Genomic DNA, 23,156 nt, shown 5'->3' with positions numbered 1-23,156 from the left:
CAGTGTTTAAGTGATTTTTGATACTCTTAAGGAGATTCACTAAATGCCCTGATGCTGTGAATTTATATATAATCTTTTCCAAATACCATTTTTATTGAAGCAGCATATACAGTATTACAAAGCTAAAAGGAGTAGCTGACATACTGGGCATATTATTATTTTCTGTTAGGCCTAAGATATCCATTTGTAGACTTTTTGTGGCATATATTTCTAAATAAATTCAATCATTTTAACTAGGTTAGATATACTAAAAATCACTGGAAGACCATCATGCAGATAATAAATAATCTTCAGAAGGAGAAAGAGCACCTAACAAAACTAATAACCAATCATCTTACACTATTTTGGGCCACCGCATTGGTAGGATGGAAAAGATTTCAAACATCATGTCCTTCCATTTAGCTTGGTACTGCCAAGGAAATGGTGCATAAGTTAGTTGATGTTTATCCTTCCCCATCTGACATCATCTAAACATGTCATCATTTACTTTTTTTGATTATGATGATCCTATATTCTATTTCCAACCTAAAAATAATTTCCCACTATTTCCTCCTGTCTTTTTAATCCTTTCCAATTATAATAGTTTACACTAGTTTCAGTAAGTTGGTCAGGCAGCCAGGCAAGGACAAAGGGAAGAACCAAACAAGAAATTAAGGAAAAAAGGAAAGAAGGATTTATTAAGGCCCTTCTATATGCCAGATAGTATACTAAGCCTTTTATAAATATCATCTCATTTGATCTTGACAACAACCTTGTAAGGTAGATGCCATATGTCCATTTTACAATTGAGGAAACTGAGGCAGGCAGCTGTTAAGTGACTTTCCCAGGGTTACACAGCTCATAAAATGTTTGAGGCCAGATTTGAACTCTTTCTTCTTGACTACAGTCCTAGTGTTCTATCCACAGTGTCACCTTGGGGAGGGGAGGAATTAAAATAATAAATAATAATAGGTCACATTCATACATTCCTTTACAATTCGGAAATGTTTTATATAAAGCACCTCATTTGACTCTGATAATCATGTTAAGAAGTAAAAATATTACTTCAAAAATTTAGATTAAGAAATCAAAATTCCAAAAAGTTAATAAATTTACCCATAATTATATAGGTAGTAAGGTATGGAACCACTTCTCAAGCCCATGAGGCTGCTAGGTGCTATAGTGGATAGAGCTCCAGGTCTGGCATCAGGAAGATGTGGGTTCAAAGTTGACCTCAGACAATTGCTAGTTGTGTGACCTGGCAAGTCACCTGACCACTTTGCCTCAGTTTTCCTCAATTAGATTAAATGAGTTAATAATTATAAAGTGATTAATACAGTTCCTGGCACATAGGAAGCATTATATAAATGTTAGTTATTGTCATCATCATCATCATCAATCAGAGCTAATTCCAGCTATATTATGCTGTATCTCACTTAACCTTATTTCCCTAAAAAGGATATGAAGTAAGCAAGTGGCTAGAGGAAAATGTTTGAAGTGAGGACAGGTTAACATTAGACTTTACACTATTGACAATAGTAGCTCTTTCTCTTGAGTAAAGCATCTTCCTTCTCAATATCATGGCTATTGTAAAGGTCATGGCATTTCTTTTCTTTGGGAGTAGTATCTATTTGATTCTTTTTTATCTCCATGCCCAAATCCTTGCCCAGTGCCTCGGACATAGTAGAAACTTAATAAATATTTGTTGATTGGTTTCTCAGAAGAGGAAATGCAAAGAGTGTTGAATGTGAAGTCAGAGGATCTGAGTTCTTTGTATCACTACCTACATCATCTTGGACAAATAATTTAACTTAGATAGACCTCAGTTTCCACATTTACATCATGAGGAGTTTGAAGTGGATAACCTCTAACTTTTTCTTTACCTACACATCCCATAATGGTCTAAGCTGCTCCTCAGAGATGTAGCTCCCATTTATTCCCTTTGGTTCAATATCACATTTGGGCTCCTACTTCCTGTTTCTACTCTCCTACTCTTTCATGAGACCATGCTTCTTTCCTGTGTCTAAACAGAACCCAAGAAGATAAGTGCTCTATAAATATAAAAATGATGATGGATGTTGTTTTTGTCTTCTTAATGTTTTCTTCTGGACATTGACCTTTCCACTAGTAGCCCTCTAGCCTTATATGTTATAAGAGGTGCACACAGCACTTTGAAAACAGTCCAAATGAAATAGGTCCATATACTTAACAATGTTTTATTTATTCTTAGGAGGCTATTTATATTTCTCTCCATAAATTCTAAGCAGTATTGATCTACATATTTTCCAGAATAAGCCAAGATAACAGATAAATCTTACCACTTAAAAAAAGAATGAATATGACCTATCATAAAAATAAAGTAAAATTAAAACCTTAGAAACTACTTTTCATCCAGCTCATACCGAGTAAAATTGTACTATAAACTAGTGGCCTCATGTATTTAAATAATCATCATCATCATCATTATTATGAATAGTTAGCTTTTATATGCAGCTTAATATATAGTATCTCACTTAATCCTCAACAACGACCCTTTGAGGTAGGAGCCACTTTATAAATAAAAAAACTGAGACTGAAAGAGTTTCAGTGACTTGTCCTAGATCACACAACTAATGTCTGAGGCAGGATTTGTACTCAGGCCTTTGTAACTCTAAATTGAGTATTCTGTTCACTACACTGCCTTGGATTAAATTTGGTAAATTGCCAACAGAAAGATCTCAAAAGCTTTAATCCTTTTGTGGATATATATGAATTTATTGTGTACATGTGTATGTATATATATATATATATTTATGTATGTATATAAACATAAATACATGTAGATATATACATATATATATTTTGTATAGGGCTTAACATGGTGACTCCAGTATTTCACACAGTGCCTGGCATGTAATAGACTCTTAATCAATGTTGGTTGATTGATATGTGAAAAGTATCTAGAAAACCTTAAATAAATTTAGTAAACTTGTATATCTCTTTCCATTGTGTTGCTACCTACCCATCTTAAAATCAAACTCTTCAGAGTCTAAGAACTAGAGGTGTGTGTTGGAAAATGAAGCTCAAGAGTTTCCTTTATTTTTTGCTGGCACAGCACCCTTCCTATTTGTTTCTTTCTCTCTTCCCCTCCATGAGAGTCTGTGCAATTGAAACAAGGAATGGTCAACCAGGAGGCATTATCTCTTCTTTCATTATTTCTCACTTTAACTACCCCTATGGATTGATAGCATTATTTCTTGGAGGATAAGTAGCTGATTGTTGCTCATACAGTCCAGCTACTTCCTCTTTGGGAATGTAAATTCCATTTATTGTGGATAGATATGAAAAGAATATCTGTTTACATTCCAGAAGGTAGAAATGATAACAGTAAGTTAAAGTTGTAGAGAGGCTGATGTAGGTAGTAGCTTCCTAACTGGTAGAGCTATCCAAGAGTAGAATGAGCTGCCTCAGTAAGTGCTGGTTTCATGCTCATAAGGTATCTTAAGCAAGCACTGAGTGACCACTTGTTGGATATACCATGGAAGGAATTCTTTTTCAGGTGAGGATTGGATTGTACATCTTTTGGGGTACCTCCTAATTCTGAGATTCTGTAATAAAGGAAAGAATTTCATTTCTCATTTTATTAGTGTTTTGAAGCAAATCAAGATACAAATTATTCGAGAGTGATGAGAAAGAAAGTTGTAATCCCTAGGAAGAGCAGCTATAATTTCTTCTGTGACTTTATTATCATTTGTTTTTAAGATCTGTTGATGCCATTGGGATATTTAGTTCACCAGCATTGGAAATTAACTAACTAAAAAAGGTTCCCAGATCTTTTTAATATGGTTGGGAGGAAAATGAGCCAAAGACAGTATCAATTTTTGAAAAGCTCCATTATAGGAAACTGGCTTAGTCATCCATCAGGTGCTAGAGTATAACATTCATGTTTCATTTGTTACCTTTTAGGTTTGCCTTATCATTAGTAATAGCAACCCTAGTCAAATTTAGAATTAGCAGCTTACTCATCGTCTTGTATTTGTAAAAATATATATAGAATTTCTGAATTTAAGTTATATTTATCTTGAGTATTGACTCATTTTCATCAATTTTCATAGTTTTTACAGATTTCATTTATAGAGTATTGCTCCAAATTTCTTCCAAAAAACTCATATTTATATGACATATTAGTGTTTACAGTGATGCATTTTCATCATAATAACACTATCAGTTTCACCATGCCATTAGTTTAATAACCATTATGCAAATAAAGAAAGCAAAATTTAGAGGAGTTAAGTGGTCCAAGATGAAATATCTGGTCAACAATAGAAGAAGGAATTAAACCCAAGTCTTCTGATACCCCACTAGAACTTGAAGACAAGTTCTTAAACATTTAAAGACTCTGGGTCTCAACTTCTTGATCTGTAAAATAAGGAACCCCTTCCACTTATATAATCTTTAAGGTCTATCTCAATACTAAAATTTCATGATTCTGTGACACTAGGTCAAATGTCCTTTTTACCATGACAAACTGCCAATTCATAGTTGATCTGTGAACATTTACTATTGGTTAAATTAAATTCAATAAAAATAAAGACCACACTATATGTAGAGCTTACATCTAGTAGAGAGAAGACCAACAGAAGCAGCTACACATCATTATATTACCTAATAATGCATTCAAAAGGTTGAATAATTACTCTGTGAAGTCTAAAAGTAGAAAGGTCTTCATCCATATCAGGTGTCATGGAAAACTCTGCATAGAAAATAACATTTGAGGAGGGCTTCAAGAGATGGATAGAAATAAAAGAGTTGAGGAAAGGGAGAAAAGACTGCATAGATAAGGACATATCATGAGCCATGGGAAAGCATAGAATTTGTAAGATTAGATAATAGTCTAGTTTGGCTGAAGTATAGACAGCATAAATAGGACTTGTGCAAAAAGGTTGGAAAATTATTTTGGTGTAAATGTTTAAAGCGCCCTGATTGCCACACATGTGAGCATAAATTTTATTGAGAAGGCACTAAGGAGCCAATGGAAAAAAATTAAGAGTAGATTTATAATTATTGTTATTCTGTGATGCCAATGCATTTGCGATAAGATGGAATAGACATGAAAATATCCATTAGAAGACTACTTCAATATTTCAGTTGAGTGGTAAAGAAGATCTGAATTAACTTGGTAGCAATGGAAAGAGAAAGTAAAGGACAGGTGTCATTCAGTCAACTAAACATTTGTGTCAGACTATGTGTCTGACCCTGTGCTAATCACTGAAGATACAAAGACAGGCAAAATAATGTCCCTGTTCTCGAGTCCTTTTACAGCCTCTGTTCTCAAGGCACTCACTGATGTGCGAGACACCATGAAAACAGAATTAATAAAACCTGATCAATGCTTGAATACAAGAGGTGAAGGAGAATGCAGAATCAGAGATAACCATAAGTCTACAATGTATTAATGGAACTGCCATATAGAAAGTAAAGTCAGAAACCAGGAGCAACTTAAGTAGGAAACAGAGGAACATCTAGAAATGTCCTGGCAGTTGGAGATGATCCCAAAATAGAAATTAGGACCAGAACTATGGGTAGGTGATTGGATAGAGATATATAATGTTCATTCACTCCTACCTTTTCCTCTCTCCCATTTGTTATCCTCTACCAGGAAATGACTAAGAAAAACACTATGTGGCAAAACTATTAGGAACTCCAATGGAAAGAAGAATAGGAAATAGTTTGAAACTACAGATTAAAATGAGATCCTGGGATTTTCCAAGCCTTCCAATTCAATTCTTTTTAACACTTGCTGAAGATACTATAAGCTCTTTGCACATTTAACTTGGGTAATGGCTAGTGGTAATGGAAGGGAAAAAATTATAGAGATTCCATTCATTGGTTCTTCAAGCTGCATGAAGTAGAAGCTATGCAAAAAAAGCCCAACTTTTCTTTGCCAATTTCCTTGTACTTTGGTACCAATTAAAAGCCACAGGATCATGACAGGAAAGGAAAATGAAATGGTTGATTTCTCGCCTCTGAGATGTTTGGAAATGATATTGGGAAGGGTCTTCTCTACTGGGTTCTTGACCCCATTGAGCCTTGTGAATGAATGCAGAACTGTTTCCAGTGGTCTAGGACAGGAAAAGGAATGCTTACAAGATGGGAAATGATAACCTGCAGGGAGGGAACAAATGGAAAAGTGAGAAAGCAGCAGGAAAAGCTGCCTGAAGAAGGTTCAGCACATTGAAAACTATAAAGTGAGTGAGAAGTTGATCTTTTATTATTGCAACCAGCTGAGAAAATTCAGCCTCTGGCATCTGCTGGTATGGGTGTGAAATGGAGAAGGGAGAAGGCATTTTGCCAATTTTAGAGCCCACTCAAAACTGATGAGTCCTAACTTTCTAACTAAAATTAAGATTTTCTTGAGCTTGAAGTTTCATTTAGGTTTGACCAAATATGAGTACTGAACTACCATGGAATTTCTTTATTCCTCTCACAGGCTCTGCTAATACACTCAGAATTATTTTACAACCAGAATCATTCTGTATGTGAGGCATAAGTTTCCTTTGTGGACAGCTAATATGCGCATATTATAATACCTATATTTTGAATAGCAGGATACTGAGCTTTGAGTTAAACATTAAAGATTAGACATGCTACTTTGCCCTCAAGTGTCAAATTAGAAAATCATGATTTCCCTAAACAAGGGAATGTAAGATCTTTTAGGGTAGATGATATTTATCATTTCATTTTTTTTCTTTTGCTGTTTGGAGGGCAATTGGGGTTAAGTGGCTTGCCCAAGGTCACACAGCTAGTTTTTGTGTTGTGTCTGAGAACAGATTTGAACTCAGGTCCTCTGGACTCCAAGGCTGGTGCTCTATTCACTGCACCACCAGCCACCCTCTATCATTTCATTTTTATATCTCCAGAAAAAAAATGTCTTGTACATAATAGCTTTCTAATAAATGCTTATTAAACTGATTTTTTAGAAGAATCAACAGAAATGCAAATTTATAAATACCAGTGTTTGATATAGATAGCTATAGATATAGTTTATATATCTATATCTATATGTATGTGTGTATATGTGTGTGTGTGTGTGTGTGTGTGTGTGTGTGTACTCATACAAATGTGGTTAAACAAAGAAAGCTTCCTAGAAAAGATGCCATCTATAATGTTGTTGAAATGTTGAAGTGGACATGGTGTGTTGTAAGGAAGAGTCAAATGATACTTTTAACATGGCATATTGGGTCAGTAAGGCCTGAATGTAGAAGACCATATTGACTGGAATGATCATTCAAGACTAGAGTGAGAAAAATGTATGTTTGTTCAAGAGATAATGAAAATGGATGCCTTCAATTAAAGTTAAATTTTAAAATTGAAGACAGAGAATTCTTACATTGGGTGCATGAAAAACACACTTTCAGAAGATTGAGGCTTTGAAAATCCAAATGGCCACTGCTGGCTCTCAATCTCTTATTGAGGACAATGACTACAGTATTTCCCAAGCTCACAGAAATCTATTCTGAGGATGAATTGCACAAATTTGAATAATTAATGGTTGGTGCAATGAAAAGGCGTTCTTGCTCCCTTGCGATGTCATCTTGAAATATGAGCAATAATCAGCCAAATCCCAAAGTTCCCCACAATCATGGATTTTAGAAGAGATGAGGGAATCCAAGTCCAGGGCTAGATGTTTCTTCATCTAGTCTGAAAGTAAGGCCTTTCTTTTCACTAATGGAGTGGCTTTGAGATCCCTAGATAAATTAGCCAGAGAACATTACAATCTATTAAATGGGATATTTCTGTAGTCATTCCTGTCTTCTCAAAACACCTTTTATTCCAACTTCTTCTTTTAGTCTCCTTGAATAATATGGCTTTTGTTCACATTTTTATATATCACCCAGGCAAAATTAGCAATGCAATTTTCATAACTAAAAACAGGTTTTCAGGGAACTATACATTTATTTGAAGGAGAAAGCAGCTAAAGTTAAAAATAGAGTAATAAAATCAACAGCAGGATGCAAGCAATGAATGGTAACATATTGGTCTGCCCAATAAGGCATTAAATATTGCGGCCAGTCTTCTGGTCCTTCTGCCAAAATATCGATATTAGGCAGGGTAATGGGATTGATTGTAACTCTAACTGCTATCTTAAGATGCTGTGTAAAACTGTCCTGTATAATCCATCTTAGTACCTCCTGCTTCCTGGTCCCTTTCATCTCTCTGACTAGAGATTTGGAGGGTGGACACTGGATTCTTCCAGATCCTTTATTTAAGGAGGGGGGTCCCAGAGCTTATGCTTCCCAGGGCAGCAAGATTTCATCATGCCCTGACCCAAGTTGCTTTCATTCCCTGCTTTTCCTCCCTCCACTCCTTCCTCCCCTTTCTCATCTTCTTTTTATTTATGGTCTTTTCTTTACATTGTGAGTTCCTTGAGAGATGGGATTGTCTTTTGCCACTCTGTCTCCCCAGTGCTTAGCCCAGTACCTGGCACATAGTAGACACTTAATAAAAGTTTGTGGACTAATTGACTAATGGCAAAAGATGCTTGACCTATATATTGTGAAAAATAATATCTAATAAAAAGTACAAAATACCTAGCATGTAGTAGGTATTATAAAAATGTTTGTTAAGTTAATGAATGATTTCAAGTTAGAAAGCCACTGAAATCACTTTCAAACATTATGCATATTTATTCATTCTAATATGCTAGTCACATATTATTTTGTACCATACTGTCATTAGCCGTCTATATCCTAGCACTCTGTTAGATTGTGAGTGAGTGACAGGAAGGCAGAGTCTATGGCTTATTTAAACTCTGTAGCTCCCTTATCACCTAACATGGAGTTACACACAGTAGGTACTTAATGAATATTCATTTATTTCATTTATTCTTTCATCTAGTATTCATTGAGTACCTAATGCCCCTAATTCTTCAGCTAAGGAGCTATAAAAATGGATAAAATGCTGCTTCTGCTGTTGGAGAATGAATGGAAAGCATTCACTGTATGCTAAGCACTAGGGACACACATACAAAAGTGACATAATACTTGCCCTAGAGTAGCTGACATTTCAATGGGGGAGAAAATACATATAGTAGGGTGGTACCCAAGGAGAAGTATTTTGATTTGGGAATTATCATTTAGTAGATGAAGAGAAGCTGGGAGAGAGGAAGACAGACCAGAAAAATCTGAGATTGGGGAGATGAATGTAGAGCATTATTGGTACCAGTTGGATATAGTGGGCCATATGCATGATACACCCAAGAATACCAGCTGCACAAACTCTGTTCTTGCCAGTGGGCACAGGAACGAACAGAGAGAAATTTCCCTCTCTGCTACTCTCACCACTCAAACCTCATCTGGGCTCTAGATGGCCTCATAGAACAAGTGCCACCAGTTGCTTTTCTATGCCAAACTTCATGACAATGCCTTCTTTTTTCATCTCAAGTGACTACTAATATCCTCCTCCCCTTCTCTGTGAGAGAAAATCTATAACCCCCATTGTAATTATACCCCCAGTTGTGGTGGGTATAGCACCATCATGTTCTCCATGATAAATAGCAGATCACAATAAATATAGCTAATAATACTTCTTGATTGAGCAGGTCATCACAAATCATAATCCCTCTGGTAAAAGGAAAGACCATTGGGGTGGCTAGGTGACACAGTGAATAGAGCACTGGCCTTGGAGTCAGGAGGACTTGAGTTCAAATCCAGCCTCAGATACTTAACACTTACTAGTTCTGCGACCTTGGGCAAGTCACTTAACCCCAATTGCCCTGCCCTCCCCCCTCCAAAAGTAAAAAAAAAAAAAAAAAAAGGAAAGATGTCCTGAGGTTTGGGTCTTACTTGTTTTTTTACTTTTTTTTTTTACTTCATTTTACTTTCATTTACATCATTTTACTTCATCCTCCAGACCCTTGAGCATTGACATATGACCTAATAGTTCATCCTAATGTCTCCTAAACCTTGTCATCCAGTGTGTCACTGCGCCCTTGGGATTTCTGTGCTTTTCTATGTACTATCTTTATATGTAAATATTCTTAAAGATATAGTGTTTCCCTTAATTCCAGTGTCAGCTCTTTGAAGGCAGGAACTGTTTTAATTTTCTATTTGTACTCTAACATTTAGGACAGTACACGGTACACAGTTGATTCTTAATTAGTATTTTTTCATTCATTCTTTCAGGCACTTATCAATCAGGACAGTTCAGGTTCCCAGAAATATATAGGCTACCATTGGTATAAATAATAAAGCCTTCAGCAAAATAGTGATTTGTAAATGATAGAGCCAGCCATGTTACTCTATCCAAGAACTAAAACAACTTTTCAAAAACTTAGAGCCTACGTGAGTCAACTAAACACATCTGACAAACATTTATTAGGCTCTGTATGAGGTGCTAAATACTGTTCTACATTCTGGGAAAATACTTTTAGACTAAACATAAACCTATGTAAAGAGCTTATATGCTAATAGACAGGATAAGTAATGCATGAAAATGCCACAAAAAGTGCAGCACAAGAATGAAGATAATAAGTGGGGGAAAAATGGGTCCAGGCAAAGGACTAGGAGGGAGAGAACATTTCTTAGCTTGAGCATGGGGGTATTGGTGAGAAATTTAAGTTAAATTAAGCATTCAGTTAAGTTAATTCATTTAAGAAAAATCACATGAAATGAATGTTATAAGAGTAGGGTTTGAGGGATGGGGACACTTTGAGAGGCAGAAATGGGGCCAAAGACTTGGCCAGGAGCAGTTTCAAAAATGAGAAACAATATTAAAAACAAAAGATTCTATTATTTTTAGAATATAAAAACAATGAATGAATAAAGCATTTATTAAGAAGTTACTATTTACAAAACACTGTGGGATACATTAGGGATACAAATAGAAATGTAAAACTTAATCTTGCATTCAAGTAGCTAACATTATAAAAGAGGAGACTGAAAGTTTCAAATACAAATCACATGGAAAACTCCCATAGTCCTTAGAGTGCAGCAGCAAAGAACACAATAATGCCTCCTTTTCAAGTGTCATTTACACTGATGAAATCCTCTCTGTTTCTGATGTTGAACCATTGACAATTCCAAGGACTTTGGTGATAAGGACTTTCTTTTCTGGGTCTTCTGTAACTGTGACTATAACACCTACAGGAGCAATTGCCAAGTTGTATCTCCCGAGAAATAGTTTTCTTTTTCTCTTTTGGTAGGGGGTCAGGCAAGGCAATTGGGGTTAAATGACTTTGCCAAGGTCACATAGCTAGTAAATGTGTCAAGTGTCTGGGGTTAGATTTAAACTCAGGTCCTCCTGACTGCAGGGTCGGTGCTCTATTCACTGCACCACCTAGCTCCCCTTAGGGATAGTTTTCTAAGGTGATGGTTGAGGGTACTAGACTGGAAAGCGTTTCTATTACCAAGGCTCTTGGGTTCAGAATTCTGAGCTGTTGCTATCAGGATCTGAGGGAAGATGATGGTCAAGGAAGTGTTGGTGGTTTGACTTGCCTGTCACATGCTTCTCCCTGAAGGTGTCTTGCTGCTTCAGCTACCTTGTATGTGGCAGTTGGCTGTCAGTTGCTGGGGAATGTTAACCCCTCTCCACAAGAGGTGCTTTCCTAAGTGATGGCTGTGAGGGCTGGACTAGAAACAAGAATGATCGTCTGGGGTTGCTGCCACTCACAGCATGACTCTGCCCATCTTCCTGTTGAAAACTGGTCAGCAGTTGTTGCTAGTGGTGATAAAGAAGGTGAACCCCTTCTCCACAATGAGCCCTCTCAAGTAGCGTGAGATAAGTCTGCTAATATAAATTAAAAATAATTTGCAAAGTTGTAAATGCCCACATAAGACATTTGTATTTTATTTAGTAGGCAATGGGACACTCAAGATCTGTGAATATAGAAATACTGTGAACACAACAGTGCAGGAAAAAGATTATGAACATAAAAGCATGATGAATAGATTAGAAAGGTAACTAGGGACAGAAGAACCAATTGAGTGGTTATTTCAGCAGTGTACATGAGAGAAATTATTATTAATAACCAATGATTTGGGGAGATCCAGAGTTGCTCCCTTTTTTCTTAAGTCCTGATTTTAAAAATTCAGTCTGCTGAAGGACATTACTGAAAAAGAGATTGAAATTTCTTGTTCAGACCCCACCCAAGTGGGGAAGCCATTGTATTCTTCTCAGGATTGGGTGGGGATAAATTTTTTTTAAGAGATTGCCCAAGGCTGAAAGTGACTTGAGAAGTAAATGACATGATCAAAGTCCAGGTCCAGCCCTTCATTGTCATATTCATTCTTTCATTAATTGTTAAACAATCAGAGTTGATTGCCAACCTCAAGAACACCCCTCTTCCAATGGGCATATAAGCCATGAACTCATTGCCATAATGGTCTTTGGTTTAAGAGAGAGAAGCCCAATTGCCTATCCTTTTCTTAAAATGTTGCCATTATTAATAAAATGTTTAATTTACCCAGAAATATGTCTAGAACCTTTTTAAATGCCATATAGGGGAGAAGAGAATTGCCTCAACTAGGATAGCTGCAGTAGAAGGAAGACAGATCTGAAAGATACTTTGGAGTTAGAAACAACAGGTCATAGCAAGGGTCTTTTTGGTGAGGCAAAAATGACAGAAGAGTCAAAAAGTGAGTCAGAAGTTCTGAGCCTAGGGCACTGGAAGAATAACTATCAATAGAAATAGAGTAAATAGGATAAGGGCAAAAGATTTACTGTGGGTGGCATAGGGAACAGATGAGTCCAGTGTGGATATATTGAGATACTCATAAGAAATATAGATTAGCATATGTCTATAGAATATCACTTATTCAAATGTGGCCTAAAATATTTTTCAGCAACCATCAGCAATACAAAAGTTTTGAAGACAAGAGAATGTTTGTATTTGATGAATAGATTCATCCATAATCTAAAAATGTTGCTATACCTGGCTCTAAGTTCCAAGAAAACTGTGGAGCCAGAAGAGTAAACTGGAATGCTGAGGTTAAATAATTGATGTTTATTGATTCTTCATGATTGTCTTATTTTAAGATATTTTCCTATTTCCATTGGTTTTGCCACCTCCAGTTTCTCTCATTTCTATTTTATCCTTCACAGAACTGTCTCCAAACTGTCACTTTCATCCAACATTTAGTGAATATTTATTAAGTGCCTTCTATATTCCATGCACTGTACTGAGTGCTAGGGATAAAAAGTTTCTCCTCTCAAAGAGCTTATATTCTATTGGAAGAAAACAACATGCATGTAGAAAAATAAATAAATGATCCATATACAGTAAATACAAAATAATGTATAGGCAAGAAGGAACTAGTCATTGAGGATATCCTTGTGGAAAGAGGGGGCATGAACTAGGAATTCTACAAGACGGTGGTCAGGATGGGAATGCATATCAAGCATGTGGGAAATATCTCCTACAAAAGCAAGGAGACTAGAGATTAAATGTCATACATGGAGAAGAGCAAGTAGTCCTATTAAATTAGAGCATACAGTAAGTGGAAAGTAATGCTCAATAAGCCTAGAAAGGTAGACTTGAGTCAGATTGCAAATGGCAGTTTTTATCTTATCCTAAAGACAATCAGGAGGTATTGTAGCTTCTTATCCCCAAGAAGAGTGGAATTTTGGAATCTTTGATTAGTAAAGGTGATTTTCATCTGTATGAAGAATGGCTTAGAGAGAGGAGAGACCTGAAGTATGGTTACCAGTTGGGAAGCTATTATGATGGTCCCAGTAAGAATAGAAGAGGACCTGAACTAGGGTGATCCCATGTTTCTTGATAATTACATCATTGTCCAGCTCAAAAATCTTGATTCAGAACTTTTTTTATATGTCTAGCATCTAGAACTCAATGAAAATGTGCCCTAAAGGACAAGAGTAGCTCAGAAGAAATTAAAGACATATTTTCTTATTGACTTTGCAACAGATTTGTTTCATCCCAGTCTCCTTGGTTTTCCCCATACTCCAAGACATCAGACATCTTTCCAGATAAGTTAGGCACAGAGGAGAATCCTAACAGAATCTTACTGGACTCAGCAAACCTGAGTTCAAGTCCTGTTTGTGATGTTTACTGTGATAACCTGAGCATTTGATTAGATTCTTTCAGGCTCAAGTTCCTCACCTATAAAATAGAGATAGCAATATTTATAGTATGTATTCTACAAAGCTGAAATGAGGAAAATATTTGGTAAATCATGAAGTGCAATAAAAATGAAAATAATCATTAAGATAGAGTTATACAGGGGCGGCCAGGTAGCACAGGGAGTAAGAGCACCAGCTCCAGTGTTGAGAAGACCTGGAGATCGAATCCCGGGCTCAGACACTTAGCACCCACCCAGAAACACCTGGCCGTGTAACCTTGAGCAAGTTACTTAACCCCAATTGCTTAAAAAAAAAAAAAAGATAGAGTTATACAGTTTGACAGATGGAGTGTCCATTTTGGAGTCAGATTGGTCATGTTCTAGTACTCATAAGATGTGAGGCATTTAGACAGCTTATTTAATCTCTTTGATCCTCAGTTCCTCTACCTTTAATAATAATAATTAATAACAATTGCTAGCATTTATGTATCAATTCAAGTTTGTAAAGTGAAAACTTTATCTTATTTTCTCCTCACAACAACCTGGGAGATAGACACTATTATTACCTCAATTTTAACATTTGACACCTGTGGGGACTGAACAAAAATGTTTAGGTTCTTTGCTCAGAATTATACAGCTACTAAATCTGAGACTGAATTTGAACTCATGTCTCTTCCAGGTCCCAGACTATATCTACTATGTCGCCTAATTTCTTACCTATCTCACAGACTGGTTTTGAGTTAAGTACATTGCATACCTTAAAACCTAATAAATTAGAAGCAATCATCATTTTGAGTATACCGAAAGAAAATGAAAAACATCCAGAACTCCCATATACCAAATCTACCTTACTCTTCTACAAGAGACCAGGTCTCTCTCCCCTCTGTAAACACATTGGGTTCTGTATACATAGTGTAATTAGATATGTTTCAGTCAACAGTAGTAGCAACCTGGCTTTTCCCTCATTAAATGCGGTGATTTCATGAAGCCTCAGCATGGATGAGAAGGTGGTACCCCCCTTAAGGCTATTGGCCAAAGCTACTTCCTTCAGCTCAGCTACACTGCCTTCCCCGCTGTGGTAATAGTTTCTTATACAAAGGCCATGCTTAATAAATGTTTGCTAATGCTGATAATTACACTCATAAATTCCCTTTATAAAGAGTTAGCCTGGTGGTATCTGATACATCTGTCAGTGACATGAAATGTTAGCCAAATAAATAGCAAGCATAAAGACCTGAACAAGTGGGAAGAAAAATAGCCATACTGCTTTAGTTCCCTCAGTGTGACTATAACCATGAATTGTTGTTTGATTGTATCCTGGCAAGAAGCTATCTGAAAACTGGGGACGTCCTGACAACAATTAATCCACTAACTCCTTTTGCTTTCCCCATTTCTAAAAGATCTTTTCACTGTCATATAGATACATCAGACTTTATTTAAATTAAATTTTAATATTCAAAGTTGTCTGCTCAAAAAAGTTGATAAATGGGACCTTGTAATAGCCTTTGGCAAGGATGACTTTTAATCCCCACTGTACTAAAAGACAAGCTTGGTGATTCAAAGGCTACATTTGAGAATTATAAGGACAACTCTCACCTTCTGATTCAAGGATTCAACCTCCATGATCTCTATTCCATGCAGCTAATCCCTTTTGGCATCATTTGTTTTATCAGCAATATATATATTTAGTCTCTTTCTCAATTGGTGCAAGCTATATGGTAAAATTTAGTTACATCTTAAAATACATGTTTGCTAATATCATTTTCACATTTACTTGTCATTCACTTTTTATTATAAAAGCACCTCGTATTTGTCGAGTCATTTGGTTCACAGTTTTGATCTCCATGCACTCATCCCCTGCCTGAAGCAGTGTTTTAGTGCTAATAAGAGCTTTTATATAAAATATCAAAACCAGTCATTTTGAAAATGACATGGCTAGTAATGGAAGCCTTGACTATAAACTTTTGGAAGACTTGCAAAGCTAGAAGACTGGCTAGAGTATGAGATGTTTATCCACATGTCACCATACAGATTTGGATGTATAATTATAATCAGATTTAAAAGTCTTCCTATAGAGCTGCTTATGACCCACTTTATGTTTTATATGTTTCTTAGATATAAATCCATGGAAAACATGAGTTTCAATTATTCAATTTTCAAGAAATTTTCTTGTTATTGCGATTTAATATTGCTCTTAGTTGGATGCTTTTTAAGCTTCTTAATAATTATCATCTACATGCTTTATGTGGTGATGGGGAAAAGGAAGTTTGGAGAGAGACCAAACTGTGCTAAGGGTTTGTGAAACAAAACAGCCAACCATTGAAAGAAGTAAAAGGCCAGAAATATAGGCTTAAATGTATTGGTATTTTTTCTAAATTTAGTAGAAGACTTCTTTCGACACATGAAATGTGAACAAAAATACTTTCCTGACAGCACTTTTGTATCCATCTTTATAAATTAATATCAAGCTTAACAAAATGTGTCCAGTTCCTCCTGTCCAAGTATAAAGATTGAAGGGAAAGAGGAGGCAAGAAGCATTTAAATAGTACCTACTATGTATCAGACACTGTGTTAAGTGCATTCTTACAAGTATTATGTCATTTAATCCTCAAAACAATCCTGTGAGATAGCTGCTATTATTACCACCATTTTATACTTGAAGAAACTGAGGAAAATAGAAGTTAAATGACTTGCCCAAGGTCACAGTATCTGAAGCCAGATTTGAACTTGAGTTTTCCTGATTCTAGGTCCAGCACTTTTTCCAATACACCACCTAAATGAAAGTTATCTTTCCCAAAGCTACTTGAGAGAGAATCCTGCCAGTTCTGAGTGGGAGTGCCGAACAGTCCTTTTCCCTTATCTCAATGAATTAGGTTCATTAGCAAAGAAAACTTTGACAACCCTTACATGAAAATACAGTTTGGCCTCTCAACAGATCTCTTAGGCTCTGATGATTAATTGATGACTTCAGTTTGCTGCCCCACCCCTCACCTTTACTCTTAGCAGAAAAGGACTCAGACTCTGCTCCATATTTCCAAGACTCTTAAAAAAAAAAACAACTCTTTTCTTGCTTACATGTTGTATTGCCCTTTTTTTGGCCTTGAATAAAATTATCTCTTATCACAGAATTTTAGAGACAAAGGGTCAACTGATACTAGTCCAACCACTTAATTTTTTTTAAATGAGAAAACAGAGGTTCAGAAAGGCCCAGTGGACCCAGATGGCTCTGGAAAAGAAAGCGAGGCAGGTGACCTTTCACAGCCCTCGCTCACTCAAATCCAAGTCAACTGTAAGTCGTGTCATCATTCACTGATGTCATGGTGCTCTTTGAGAATGTAGGACAAACACAACAACAAATGGCAGAGCTGAGACTAGAATGTACTTCTCTTATTCTCAAAGCCTGGTGCTTTGTACCTCACACCCTATAATCAATCCAATAAACAAGCATTTATTTAGTTCTGTCCTACTATATGCCAATCAGTATTCTAAGTGCTGGGGATACAAAGACAAAAGTGAAACAATTCCCTGATCTCAAGGAGCTTATGTTCTGTTGGGGGAGACCACAAGTACATGTATAGTTGCAGGACATACACAAATCTAATATAAGGTAACTTTGAAGGAGAATATACTAGCAATAGGGCATCAGGTAAAGCCCCGAACAGTAGATGGCACTCAAAGGAAACTAGGAATTCCAAGAGCCAAATAAACCACAGTCCTTTTTTCCCCCAAGGACATTCCATTTAATCTCTTGGGAACTCCCTAATGACCCTTTCCTGGAGAAACCCCTATCCTCCAACTCATTACAGGAAACAACTACATAACACAGAAGGTAAGTCTCTGTTCTGCATCTCCAACACTCTCTCCTCTTGGTTCCCAAAAGAAAATTTCACTAGAAAAACTGTGTAGTAGAAAATGCTAGGTCGGTTCAGATCGCATCAATTTCAAATTTGATTCTGAACTGTTAACTTTCATTTTAAAGTTTAGAGAGACAGTGTGACTTGTTCAAATCCCACTTCTCACACACGTGCGCACACACACACACACCACATGAAACCAACAATCACACTTTATCTAAGTCTCAGGCACATGAATAGGATTTACCAATCAAGTCAAAGTTAAGCAGTTGAGCTACATCAGTGAAAAGCATACTGATGAAATTATAGCTCTTTCCTTCCTATATTTGAAAAGAATTAAGATCATAAAAATTAACTACAAAAGCTACGTCTCAAACATGCACACAGCGGTCCCTTAAGTGTCTTTTAGCTTTTACTTTCAAGGAGCAAGAAATGCTTTTCTCCTTCTCTGTGACACAGTGTTGTGGCATGTCCTTCATTCTTGAAGAGAACCATGACATCAGGAAGATGGCATGACTTGCAAGTGAATTGAATTTAAGTGAGAGAGGGCTGTGCAAAGTCACCAGTCACACATTCTCCTCCAAAGCCATCTGAGTCCAGTGGTCACATATAAATCAGGACAACTGGAGATGGCCTAGCCGGTGACGTGATATCAATCTTGAGTCTGTCTCATGTGTTTTCACAAAAAATAGGGACCTTAGAAACCATCTAGACCAACCCTTCATTTTAAGGATGAGGAAACTTAGGCCCAGAAAGATTAAATGATTTGCTAGACTTCAAGCACCTCTCAGTGGCAAAGCCAAAGTTAGATCCCAGGTCCCCTCAGTATGGCAGTCTGCCTGTTCATTCAAACAGTTAAAGATGAAATTACTAGGTTCACATTTTTCTCCAAACATTGAAGCCACTTTATTTTGGGATGATTTTACTTTCCATTGAGATTTGTTGTCCTAAAAAGTTATCATTTATCCTCATGAATTCACATTTCTGGAGGAGCCAATATGTAAATAGCAAATGGTTGCTATACGCTCTTGCTACATAGAATTTCCCCCTGTATCCAAGCCATTCCCACTTCAGTTCTGCCATTAAATTCCTTTTATGTAATCTAGCGAAAAAGGAGGCAGAGATGAGAGTTAGGAGATCTGGTTTCTTATACTGCATCTGCAGTATATTGCATTATGGGTGAATTTAGTCAAGGATTTAATCTCCTCTGTACTTTGTTTTCCTCCTATGTAAAAGCAAAATTCTTATTTAGTACCCTATCTACCATGCTTCCTGTAAACATCTAATGTCAAAATATTTGTGAAAACTTGTTGAAAAAATAGATTTTGCTACATAATTGTAAGACATATTTCTTGGTAACAATAATGATGATAACCTTGCATTCTTACTATTTCCCAAATTAGAGAGTATCCACACATGTATTTCTAAAAAGGAGCTTCTAATTCTCCTCTCTCTCTCTCTTCTCTCTCTCTCTCTCTCTCTCTAGTTCTTTACTATTTTTCTCTAGGCCTTTTCATGTTTACATATTTATGAGTATCTATAAGCTCCTGAAAGGTAGTGATCATGCCATCCGCTCTTTTTCTACCTCTCGACAATATCTAGTACATTACCCTTCATCTAGTATGTTGTCTACTGATCAAGATGTAGCTTCCCTCCTCATGAAGATAGATGAATACTTCCCAGATATCTTTCTTGATAAGAGTGATAGCAACTCCTGTGTTGGGAAATGAGTAGACTTGTGTTATGATCAGTAATTGTGTAAGATATTAAAGAGGATGAGTCTGAGTCACATTATTTATGGATTCATTTGGGAAAGCTATTATCAGTTGTACCATTAGTCATGACCGAATACAAAATGACCCTGAATTTCCAAGAGGAATTAATTTCAAATCAGTATCTTTCTTATTTTTCCCCCAAAGTGAGTACTTCTGAGAGAGAGGAAATGCACAGCAGCTCCATAACAAAATGGAATTATGCCAGATCCAAAGTGGTAAACTGGTTCAATGGTCACACTTTGAAATCTTTAGGAGTCCCTAAATACTAATGCTTTCTACTGCTGAAAGCGATATAAGCTATGGGGAATTTTTTTCCTGCTGAGCCACTTCTAATAAGATATTTTTCATTGCACTGTGTCTGTCAGACAAATCTTCAGAAGTGGAGTCCATAGACACATAATCTTTAAGTGGAGTTGATCGCCTTTTACTTTGGATGCTTCCCCCTTCAGTATGATGGCTGAGATCACCTCTCACAGTGGATTGGAAACACAAAACAGTTATCAACCCAGGGTATGCAGAGTGATGCTCAAGGAATAATTCTCTTCCCTGTAAATTGTCTTCTTACAGGAAACAGATCTGATTCTGACTTTTAATATCTCAATGCACCGTTCTTGGTGGATGGAGAATGGCCCAGGATGTACTGTGACGTCAGTGACACCAGCTCCTGACTGGGCCCCAGAGGACCATCGCTATATCACGGTCTCAGGGTGTTTGCTTGAGTACCAGTACATAGAAGTGGCTCACAGTTCTCTCCAGATCATCCTTGCAGTAAGTATTAATAATACTACTGCTAGAATTTTCTTCTTGTCTTACTCATTGTATGAAATGGATGTTATATATGCTTTGGGTTCTTTTTCTCTCTGCTGTGGCCATCATGAATGCTTTTAGGTGTGATTCCAGTTGATATAGAGTAGAAGAAAAAATATTTTTAATATGTTCCTGTGGCAAAAAAAGAAAAAGGATGCAGGTCACATCATCTGAAAAGGAAAAATATAGTGAAAATAGATCTTCAATGGAAGAAATAAAAACAATTTTCTATCAACATCTCTATTCATAGATTGGAATAATAGCTAACATTTATATAACAATCTGGAGTCAGGCAGACTCGTTTTTCTGAGTTCAAATCTGACCTCAGTCACTTACTAGCTGTGTGACTCTGGGCAAATAGTATAAATTCTGCTTACCTCAGTTTCCTCATCTGTAAAATAAGCAAGAGAATGAAATAGCAAACCCATCTTGTATCTTTGCCAAGAAAACCTCAAATGGGATGAATAAAGAGTCAGACATGACTAAAAAGTGACTAAACACCATCATATAACACTCTTAAGTTTGCAAAGCATTTTACCTATACATCATTTTATTTGGTCCTCACAACCACTCTGAGGTAGATTTTATTAATCCCTATAGGTTGAGTGTGTACCTTGAGTCACAGAGCTATTGAATGTTTGAGGGGAAATTTGAACCGAGATTTTCCTAATTCCAAGTTCAGCACATTATCCATTATACCACACTTGCCTCCCTAAGTCATGTGTTTGATTATTAACCTTACCTCTTTAGTCTTACTTAAAGCAACTGTACAGTACCATTTTAAGAGCATTACACTTCAGCTGTACTAATAACAATGGTTCACATTTACAGAAGTTACCTCACAATAGCTATGAGGTAAAGAATAGCAGTACTGTAATCCCCATTTTAGGGATGGGGAAACTGAGACTCTGAGAGCTCTAGTGACCTACCCATGGTCACAAGGTAGTTTTGGAAGCTAGCTTTGAATTCAGAGCTCTTAGTCTACCAATCCTTCCATTTTGACATGCTGCTTCATGCTATTGACATCATTTTGATGAGTCATCCTGTTTCAATAGACCAAATTGCACAAAATTACTTTTGAATCTTGCCCAATAGTATGCCCACAGTGTCTAGCTTATGTATCCTTCTCTAGCCAGTGAAATTGTGGCATATGTTGTCCAGTCCTTAAATGATTATTAACTGACACAGAATTCTCTTTGGAATGTTGATGCCCGGGTTAGACATTTAGGAAGAAAAATGAATTCCTTCAAATCCCTCAAATACCACTTAGGGTACCCCCAGGGTATTATATCACATAGTTTTTTCTAGAATGCTCTGCAAGCAAATACATAATCAATTGCCAAGAAAATGAGGGAGAAATGGATTGCGTATTTGGTTAAAACATTGAATAATCTTCTAATAAGTAAGTCTCATTCTGTTTTCTTCTCTGGATATCTGAATGGCAAAATAAGTAGACTGGTTTAAATATGAATAAGTAGATTGGAAACTGGGATTCTAGAATACTATAATGGTTTTAATGAGGCCTTTTCTCTTGAATAGGAAAATCCAAATATGTACGGAGCTTTAAGAAAAAACTACATATCTTGAACATTGTGTGTTAGCCTATGGTGACCCACAAAAAGAAGGATACCATTTTTTCATGAATGTTAATTTTCTCTGGCTATTAGAGAGAGAAAAGATGTTTTTCCTCTGATTCCTTTTCGAGAATCCACTGTATATCTGTTATATAGTCTTTCAATCAATCATTAATCATTTATTAGGCCCTTACTATGCAACAGGCATTATGCTAATTATGAGGATGCAAAGAAAGACAAAGACATCTCTTGCCTTCATGTAGCTTACGTTCTATTGCCATCTGAATCTTCATCCAATCAGTTTGCAGGGAGAAAGAAACAATTATGATGTGAGTAGCTTCTATAGGACTTCTCTAGAAGGTAAGCAAGATACAAGCACACAGAAGTTACTGAGTATAATTCTGTCCAGCTTACCACCTTAGTTTAGTTCCTCCACCTAATATCATCTTGTTTTTAACTCCTGGCTTATCTCCCAGCACCAAATATATGAGAAAAAACAAATCTTTACTGCCTGTTTCTTCAGGGAAAACCTCAGGGTTCTTGCCATAACTACTCTCATATTAGCCTCGTAAGAGTCCAAACTCTTTATTCTTCCTTCATCATACCCTGAGACTCTTTAGAATGATTTTGTTTCTCTTACTAAGCATCTACAGAATTACAAAGCCCATGAGAACATAGGACCTATGTCATACCTATCTTGTAAGGGTTGTTGTGAGGTAGAAGTGAAATATTTGTAAAGTGCTTAGCACAATGCCTGGAGCATAGTGTTAAATAAATCTTCTTTCCTACTCCATCTTTGTATATCCTATCCTAAATATATCTTTTGTATATCCTATATACATACATTTATATATGTGTGTATATATATATATATATATATATATATATCCTATAGTTTATCCTGTAAGAGTGAGCTAATCCAGCTTAGAATAATGTTCACAGGGTATTGGTCTTGCTTCTGGTCTTAATTAATTCCCATTCTCTCTAACTCTTTTTTATCATCATGTTCACTCACTCTCTCTCACATTCTTGCCCTTTAAATATGCCTGTCACACCATTGTTCAGCTGTCAATTAATTCTTGTCTCGTTATGAAATTATGTGCACATAAT

General features: G+C 36.4%; 1 protein-coding gene across 3 annotated transcripts in view; it reads left to right on the top strand.

Annotated features, from left to right (window-relative positions):
- NKAIN2 (sodium/potassium transporting ATPase interacting 2) overlaps window positions 1-23,156 on the top strand; it is a 1,356,778-nt gene that overhangs the window by 1,094,400 nt on the left and 239,222 nt on the right. For all 3 annotated transcript variants that reach the window (XM_069076922.1, XM_069076923.1, XM_069076924.1), the window contains one exon: window positions 20,233-20,433. In XM_069076922.1, coding sequence (XP_068933023.1) covers window positions 20,233-20,433 — 201 coding nt within the window. The remainder of the gene's footprint in view (window positions 1-20,232; window positions 20,434-23,156) is intronic.

This window comes from Petaurus breviceps, unplaced genomic scaffold, assembly GCF_028583685.1.
Source record: "Petaurus breviceps papuanus isolate PSGF00001 unplaced genomic scaffold, PetGlider_PUasm1.0 90977, whole genome shotgun sequence".
Lineage (NCBI taxonomy): Eukaryota > Metazoa > Chordata > Mammalia > Diprotodontia > Petauridae > Petaurus > Petaurus breviceps.
This window is presented reverse-complemented; position numbering and strand designations above follow the sequence as displayed.